Genomic DNA, 9,044 nt, shown 5'->3' on the forward strand with positions numbered 1-9,044 from the left:
AAGGCTGAATTCATTTTGCACATCGACTGTTGGTCTTCTTGTAAATGAAGCCCTCAACCCGAGTTCACACCAGACTGGTAATATTGGCAACTTGTACCAAGAGTATATAGCCTCAAGAGTATGTGACTCTGATCTCCAAGCTATGTGTGCTACGTGGGGCATTGCTTTGAGTTTTCCTATGGCGTAGGTACAACGAATTCACATGTTATACAGTAGTTCAAAGGCAGTGTCTGTACGCGACACATCACTCACAAAAAACCTTCCAAAGTCTCCAAGAAACTGTAGCGGATCAATAATGACACGATGGCCCAACTGGTATTCCAGTCCATGACTAGGTAATGTGAGCAGCATGCCAGACCCAATGTGCAGAGTTGCATACTTTGGGGGTTATGGACTCTCGCTTGTACTTACATCTGGTTGATGAGCTCGCTTTTTCTTCCGCTCATCAGGGACCTGGAAAGCAAAATAACACCACACATTTAAAGACAAGACAGTGCACCCTGTTGCTGGTCTACGTCCAGTACACAGGGAACACACCATGATTGTGTATGCAGTGCAGGGCACGGTGAACTCATCACGGTCACGCCCCTGCTTTGGCTAAGTGTACACAGGATGCTAGCTGTGTCATTGCAATCGATTCACACGTATTGCAGGTAACTGAGGTTGTTGTCTGCACGGTGCACTGCACTGGTACGGTGACTGGCATGCACATTACAACGGACTGCGTTCGAGTGGGAACAAGAGCTGAATGCTGCCCCGCAGCGTGCTCGGACCAAGACCATCGATTCAGCATCCAACTGAAGACTACAGGTTCTGCGAGTTGATCAGTACTTCTACAAGAACGAAGTGATGCTCTAAGTGAAGTTTTTTCCATACAAATCCCCATCCAGTAGGGCGCACTCGCCCAGTTTCCGGGGAAGTGTGTGAGTTTGATTGGGGAAAAATAGGACGATGCGCTGCATGGACGGGTAGAGTCTGGACTCTGAGATTAGTATTCTTGGTAAACACCCAGCAGCCCTGAGCTGGCAGCTACTAGTACCTCGTTGCGTACACAGCCTAAGCATATGAAAATAGAAAGTGTATGAAGCATCCTTGACCCACAGCACGAGTCATACATAGTAGCGGTTAAGCACATGCAAGCATATCCACATACGCACATTGTTGGTTCACATACCAAAGCATCGTTGGCCCATGTCTTATTCTTCTCTCCACGGTTATAGAGTGCTTGGAACTCTTGAAATGCAGGATCATCTTCATCCACCTGAGAAAGAGAGAGAGAGAGAGAGAGAGAGAGAGAGAGAGAGAGAGAGAGAGAGAGATGAGAGAGAAAGAGAGAGAGAGAGAGAGAGAGAGAGAGAGAGAGAGAGAGAGAGAGAGAGAGAGAGAGAGAGGGGGGGGGGGAGAGAGAGAGAGAGAGAGAGAGAGAGAGAGAGAGAGAGAGAGAAAGAGAGAGCTACAAAAGTGGTGCCAATGGAATCTCAACAGAAGGCTCCATGAAAACATCACACAGCCACTATACAAACAGATATTGTAGAGTTCAGAACCTTTCAGCTCCACACAGACACCCAAAGAGGAAACTGCATGAATACTGGCCAATGAACTCGACCTAGACTCCAGCTACCAGCACACTGCAGCCTGGTACTCGAACGTGTGCCATAGTTACATGACACATCATGCCACTATACCCGAGGCTAACTATGTATGCCACCGGTCAGTACAGTACATTGTACAGCCGTACTGCTGCTACCAAGAGTACATGAAGAAGAGCATGCAACTCAGAAAGTGGGTGGGAAGGCGTAATTCGTCGATTTTGTCATTGTTGATGTCAAGGTACCGTCAAAACTGATAGTATTGATGCAGTTCAACAGCAAAAAGCGGATTGCGGCTTCTATACTGCTACTGCAGAATGCAACATACTAGTTGATATCCAGGCCTGCCCTAGCTCCCCCGCGCTTCTCTTACTTTTCAGTTCCCCTTTCATTCATTTTTTTCTCCCCTCTATTACCGCCATGGCTGGCTATCGCCCACATCACCTTTTCATTGGCTAGCGCCTCGTGATTGTGAATAAAAAAAATAAAAAAAATTACATAAATAAAATAAATACCTCGTCAAAAAATGACGTAACCGATGAATTTCGCTGTCTAGAACCCATATGCAGAGTGACACACTCTGGTTTGGTACTACATCATGTATTATGTACTTACACCGACTTTGTCTTTCAGAAGTGTGGCAATTGTCTGCTTCTTCTTCTTCTCCTTTTTCTTGCCCTACGCAATCAGAAAGTTGAGGAAAGCAATATCCAAACATCCAGTCAGTCCACCAGCACCAGATAAAAGAAATGGAATGCGCACATTAAAGTCAAATTATGCCAATATAATATTATTATACTTTCAATCCTTCCTCATCAGGTGGGACACAGGCAAAAATAAACTGAACAAGCAAAATGAATTTTATACAGCATACTGTAGATGATAGATATGATAGAAACAACACAAAGCAGAGTAGCCAGCACACCATGGTAAAGTGCGTGACCTCATACACATAGCAGGAATGACAAAAAGGTGCAAGTGTGAAGAAAGTTCAAGAAACCCAAACATGCACGCGACATATTGTGACAGTAATAAGACAACCAAGGGACAAAACCAACGAGTTGCCAACAACCTTCGAAACAGACAGAGTCTAAGTTTGACATATCACAACTCGGTATCTCTCAACCAAATTCAACAATAGAAGGGTCTAGGTTGAAGAGAAAACTCTCAGCTGTCAATAGGAATTATTGCCGAAGAGCTACGATGGACGGATCTCAAGATAAAATCGCTTTGAAATTGCGCCGCGACAAACTGTGACTAAAAAATAATGAAGCGCAAGTTGAATGCGTGGGATTCTCTCAAATTTGCGCAGACTTTACTTCCCAGATTGTAAAGGGTATACAAGAAAAACTCGAAACCCAGGAATCAAAGAAGTGAGATCATCGGTACAGAACGAAATTGTTGGCGCTTGGAACATTTTTTCAGTTTCGCTGCTGTCTAGTGCTGAACATGTAGTATCCTTGTCATTATGCGTGACTCCATTCTCTTACTCTCTCAGGAAGGCCAAGATTGTGAAGACGCTGTGAGTAGAACTGAAGTTACGATCCAAAGAAAATGAACAAGATACTTGCTAGGAGCCTGGAACTGATTCATAACGAGTGTGATTGCATTGTCACCTCCATAAAGGCCTGTGCACTGTGTCGTTGAACCGACAGTACCTTTAGCTATAAAAACAGATCATCATGGCATTCAGAGGTACGCCATACAAGCAGCACTTTATTTCTGACTAAACGGGAGTCTGAAAACAGGATCCTGCATGAATTAACCAATTACCTTCTCTGGCCTGTCGCCTTCTTCTTCGTCATCTTGACTTTCATCGGGTTGCTGTTGAGATTTCTTGAACGCACTGCTTCCAGGAGCATGTCGGCTCCAGGGACGAGGTAGCGATTGGTCACCGGGCAACTTGGCATGTTCAACCTATACATTCCGTACACACGCGCACATGTACATAATAGCACCAACAAACAGACGGAGCACAGTATGAACTGAGAACTTTTTTGCATACTAGTACATGTACATGTAGCTGGCTTCCTTTTCTCTGGATTTTGCTGCCTGCTGCCATCAATCACACAAGTTTAAATAGATCATTCTTTGAGCTAGATACAAGCAAGGATAGTAGAATGGCACCTGTTCGCTTAACCAGTGAGTTGAAAAGGTTCGATGTGCTCTGGAAAACAATCAGTGCAATGACCAGTGTACGTGAGTGTTTGTTACAAAGAGGGAATGGTGTGAGGAGAAATACAATGTCTACAGAAGACGGCAATACATGCACTAGCTATTGTATACCAGTCTTGGTGCTAACTGCAAAGTAACTTAGCGGGAGCATGGTTCACATTGTTTCCAACTGCTCCTGCCCCGATCTTGTATTGTAAGGCCATCTACTTGAGTAGGGTGTACTGTATTATTTGTGGAAATAAAGTTTTACCTGCAACTTGGTGGTGTCCAAGTAAGATTTATCGAAGTGCTCTACAGCACTCTGAGCATCCTCAGGGCGCCTGTACCCAACGAATCCGAAGCCACGGAAATTTCCCTCCTTGGTGTAGATTAACTTGGAATCAGTAATATCACCTTGAGCTGAAAATATATCTCGAAAGCGCTGTTCGCTGATGTATCTCGGCAGCTTTTTGACGATTATTCGCGACATGATCTTCTCTTACGAAGAGCCAGCAGCGCCTGATAGCGTAGCACAACAAATTCTACGGTCCCTTCCACTGAAGCTTTCCAACGGACGGACGTGAGAGCTGAATCCTGCAAAGCTTTCTCTACGAATGGACACAAGACTTGCCTGCACCTCGCGGCTCGTCTCTCTTTTTTGGTATTAATTTTCGCTTCTTTGTTGTTTGTCTCAACAAAAAAATGTTGTGCTCATTTTTGCTCTTTTTGACGCCATTTTACAGTTGGCATGGTTTCCAAATTTCCCCTCGTCGTGTACGTCACTACGTGTAGCAAGAAGGACCCATGAGTGTGTGTGATCCCCGGTATACCCGGTAGCCTAATCGGTAGGGCACTGTCCCGGAAAGACAGGGGTGCTGGGTTCGAATCCCGCTCGTGGATCCTTCTTTTGCAACATTGGCGCCCAACGTGGGGCTCGAACCCACGACCCTGAGATTAAGAGTCTCATGCTCTACCGACTGAGTAGGTACGGCGTGAGGACACAGCCTGTTGGGGCGGGGGAGCAGTGTAGCAAGAAGGACCCATGAGTGTGTGTGATCCCCGGTAGCCTAATCGGTAGGGCACTGTCCCGGAAAGACAGGGGTGCTGGGTTCGAATCCCGCTCGTGGATCCTTCTTTTGCAACATTGGCGCCTGGCAACCATGAGTGTGTGTGATCCCCGGTAGCCTAATCGGTAGGGCACTGTCCCGGAAAGACAGGGGTGCTGGGTTCGAATCCCGCTCGTGGATCCTTCTTTTGCAACATACGTGTGATCACGTGATCATTGCATGTGACATTGTGTGCACTGCACACTGCACAGGTCGACTAGGTCTAGGTCAGTGCACACTGCACAGTGCACACTCAGCCACACTACATGTTATAAGTAACCATGGTAACACAATGATACAATAAAAACATGGACCGGTCGACCATACGAGAAAAGGTACGCTTTCCAAAGGCCAAAGAGAGTTGGAAAGCTTGTGTCTTTGTGGGTAACTAACCTTCTCAAGTTCTGTGTGTGTTATTATCGTGAACATGGTGAAAGTGGACCACAAGTACAAAGACGCAATGATGACGAGGCGCTAGGCATAAACAAGTGTCTATATTGTATGGCAGCTTCCGAGACAGTGAGTCGAGCGGATGACTCGGGTGCGAATACATGTACAGTATTAAAGGGGAAGTTCACCCTAAAATCAAAATCAGATATGTTATTGGGAAAAATCAGCTGAGTCGATTGGTGTATGTCTCGTCTTCATCCGGTGACTATAACCGGAGATATACGCAACTGAAATATCACTTTGATCCCCGGTTTTTGGCGCCGCCATGGCGTCACGAACCTGTGACGTCAAAGAGATAGAGGAGCTCCTGGAGCTCGGAACTTTTACTTGGAGTTGGACGGAGAAGAAAGTGAAGTCGTGAATGTCCAAGGCGGAAAGTCAAGCAGTATGAGGCTCAGAGCGGAAACGATTCAGGGTAGGTCTACCTCCTTGTCAGGAGATGACAGTGACTCCGAGGAGAGCGAGTTGGACGCCAGCGAAGGAACCGGAGTATACCGAGGATGAGATCATGCAGATGGCGAGTGCGGAGCAAGTTGGTGTAAATGCTGACGAAACTGCAGCGGCTGCTGCCGACACTGACCCTGCTGCTTGCTTAGAGGACTGCTGGCCACCGGCCTGCCGATCGCGTTGGCAATACGTCCTGGTGTGAATGTGGCAAATGCGTCGTTCAATTATTGCGGAACGACTGCATTTGCTGCAAAGATGTTCCGGAATCGGCAGCACCTCACAGTTCGAGGAAGGCTGCAGCAACCAGCACGCACTGTACATTGTACTGCGTGGCTATTTGGGCAAGATCCGACATGAGCAGGCCGGATCGAAGCCATCTGAGTTTGGAAACCGGTACGTGCTAATAGTGTAATTACTGTCGTCGATTTTTGCATCGGAGAACTGTATTTTCTCATCAAAATTAAATACTGTTCCATGGTGCAAAAATATAACCAGGATATTGGCTTGAATACTTCTTCAAAAAATTGTTGTTGTAGTGTGCTGCTGTTGCACTGAAATGTACGTTGACATGTGAGACTAACAGCAGGAAGATCTGCTCCCCTGTTCCCCAAAGCAGCTCGCACCGTTACGCAGCATACCGACAATACATATGGCTGATGTTCGGAAAACTTGGCCGAGGAGTCCGGTGGAACACCTGCATAATGGACAAACGGCAAAGCAATCATAAGCTGTCACTATTTGTAGTCAGCCAGGTGCTTGCACGTGTGTGTGTGTAGCTGTATGGTGTAGACCAGGCTGAATTGTGACGGTCAATTCTTCAGCCTTGCAAGCTGTTGAATGGTGCAATTCCAGCACAAGTTGCTATGGCTTCTGCCGTAGCATTGCCATCATTGCCTCGGGCGATTGGCGTCAAAGGTGTGTGTGTGTGCGCGCGCGCGCGCGCGCGCGTGTGTGTGTGTTTATAGCAAAAGAATAGTCATGAAAATGTACTGCCAGTGTTGCAAGCATATGCCCGTGTGGATTTGATCTACACAGTGGGTACCATAACATCACCTCTAAATTTCCCGTGTGCTGACGGGGGTCTGTGTGCACGCATCAGCAGATATCATGCCATCGTCTGGACTCAATGCGCATGCAACTGGAGACCGAAAAGCTGCGGCATGCGGCTCAGCATAGGCTTGAGCTAGGATCATACTCGCAAAATACACGCAGATAACAGTGACAATGCAAAACAATAAAGACTTTCTTGGAATTGAAACTTACCAAGCAGAGGACAGAGCTAGTGCAAGTGACCCGTGACTGTATGCCTTTTCACGACATGTAAAACTTGAATTGAAATAAAACAAAAATATATTGCACGATCTTCTGTCTTCATTCAATACTAGTACCTTGCAATCAACACACTGCAAACAGCTTTGTACCGGTATCTGTAAATAATTTTCTCTACAAGTATACGATGTACTCAACACAGTGGGTGAAACTGCCCTCTCCAACTCGCGATGTACAGACAAAGTTTCAACACGCTCTCAAAGCACGAAATCACCAGAACCATTCACTCACCTCTTCTCTCTCCTGCCTCTCCTGATACTGCGACATCCTTCGCTTCGCTGGGGGACGCCTGTCCGGGAAAATCGATAGCACAGCGTCTGCTTTCAGCTTTCGGCGGCACGTTTTGCCCATCTCTCCGTGCAAGTTCCTCTGGAAGGCATCTCCTCAAAAATGTGCCGAACAAATTGCACAGCTCTCCTCAAACTTAGGTGGCAAATTCTCGCGGTGAATCGCTGCAACCCATTCCGCTCGGAGAGCTTTATCCCGCGGAATACGATGCACCGTGGTCCCAGGGGGCTTGCCAGACTGGTTAGATCAGCCGACAGCACAGCAAACCGTCATCGTGGTTGAAACTGTTCAGGTCGCAAGAAAGAAACTCCACAAACGCCACTCTTTCTCGCTCACTGAAAAGCAAGCAGACCGGGAACCTGTATCTCTTTGACGTCACAGGGTGTGGAGGGGGTGTGCGCCGGCCGCATGACGTCATTTTGCATGACGTCATGGTAAATTTCAAATTCAAATATCTCCAGAACGGCGTATCGTACGGCGATGGGACCTTCACCACCGAACTCAGCGCCTCGAAATCTACAAACTGTGAAATTTTGATTTTAGGGTGAACTTCCCCTTTAACTATAAAGTATTATGCCCTTCTCCGTGCCGGCGTGGCTTCCCTGCGTGGTGCACGACGGCTGTACTAGTACTAGTAGTAGATCTACGGCTCAAACAGAACCTTTTTTGTAGGCGCCTAGTAGTAGTAGGTGCCTAGCTAGCTAGCTAGCGCCTACCGCGCCGCTACACGTCGGTGCACACGTCACCGTCCGTTGAGTCGTTGACCCGCCTCCTAGTCCTAGTCCTACTACTAGTAGTAGTAGACCCAGGTCCTCTCTGCCCCCCCCCCCCTATAACTTGTATATTTAGTATAAGTATAACTACCGGTATTACTTGACGGTATAAGCCTAGTAGTAGTCCCCCCCCCACGCCCTTGCTGTGAATCCATGAAGCCGATACTTCAGCGAGTGTATACGTCAAAATACGGTGTTCAGTGTCTGCTCTAGGATTGTAGGACAGCCGGGTACACGTGTACCTGGCGCAACCATTTCAACCGGGTCGTAACCGGGGGTACACATGTACCTGGCGCTGTCTCACCAGCCGAGGCACATGCTTTAACTGGTTGGTTGGTTTATTTTAATTCGGACAATAAACGGGAACTAGGTCCAATGACATAAAGGCGAATGGATAAGCCGCATTTAGAAAAGAGAGGGCAGAAATTAGAAAATTACGAAAGAAGAAGAAGTATCTGACACATATGAACATACAAGCCATGTGGTCAGTCCTTTCAAAGTTCGAAAGTGTAAAGTACCAACCGGGTCACAGGTGACCCGGTACTATATTTTCAACCGGGTCCAAGCGCCGCCCAACCGGGTGGATTACCCGGCTCACCCGGCGCTGGAGCAGGCACTGGTGTTGAACAGACTCCTCATGCAGCTGTACACCAGGTACACCACTGACACTGGTACACGATGCAAGTAAAGCATTTGATACAGTCAATCACGCCTCTCTTCTTCAAGAACTCTTCTCTATTGGTGTCGACAAGAGTACATAACCCCTGGGGTTATGTACTCTTGTCGACGGTGGTACTGTACTCAGTGATGAACCGCTGGAAGTACACACCTACCACTACCAGAGGTGTACCCAAAGGTCAACATTGGGTCCTGCCCTCTTTTTAACCTATCCGTCAGAGCTCTCCCAC

General features: G+C 47.2%; 1 protein-coding gene across 1 annotated transcript; it reads right to left on the reverse strand.

Annotated features, from left to right (window-relative positions):
• Positions 1–1,174: 1,174 nt before the first annotated feature.
• Positions 1,175–4,385, reverse strand: LOC135814231 (probable RNA-binding protein 19; the record flags this gene model as incomplete). Its single annotated transcript, XM_065327322.1, is given in 4 exon segments — positions 1,175–1,261; positions 2,205–2,267; positions 3,363–3,506; positions 4,015–4,385. Coding segments are annotated over 4 exon segments (513 nt in total), but the record flags the coding sequence as incomplete, so codon positions are not given.
• Positions 4,386–9,044: the final 4,659 nt, after the last annotated feature.

The sequence above is a fragment of the Sycon ciliatum genome, chromosome 4, assembly GCF_964019385.1.
Source record: "Sycon ciliatum chromosome 4, ocSycCili1.1, whole genome shotgun sequence".
Taxonomy (NCBI): Eukaryota; Metazoa; Porifera; class Calcarea; order Leucosolenida; family Sycettidae; genus Sycon; species Sycon ciliatum.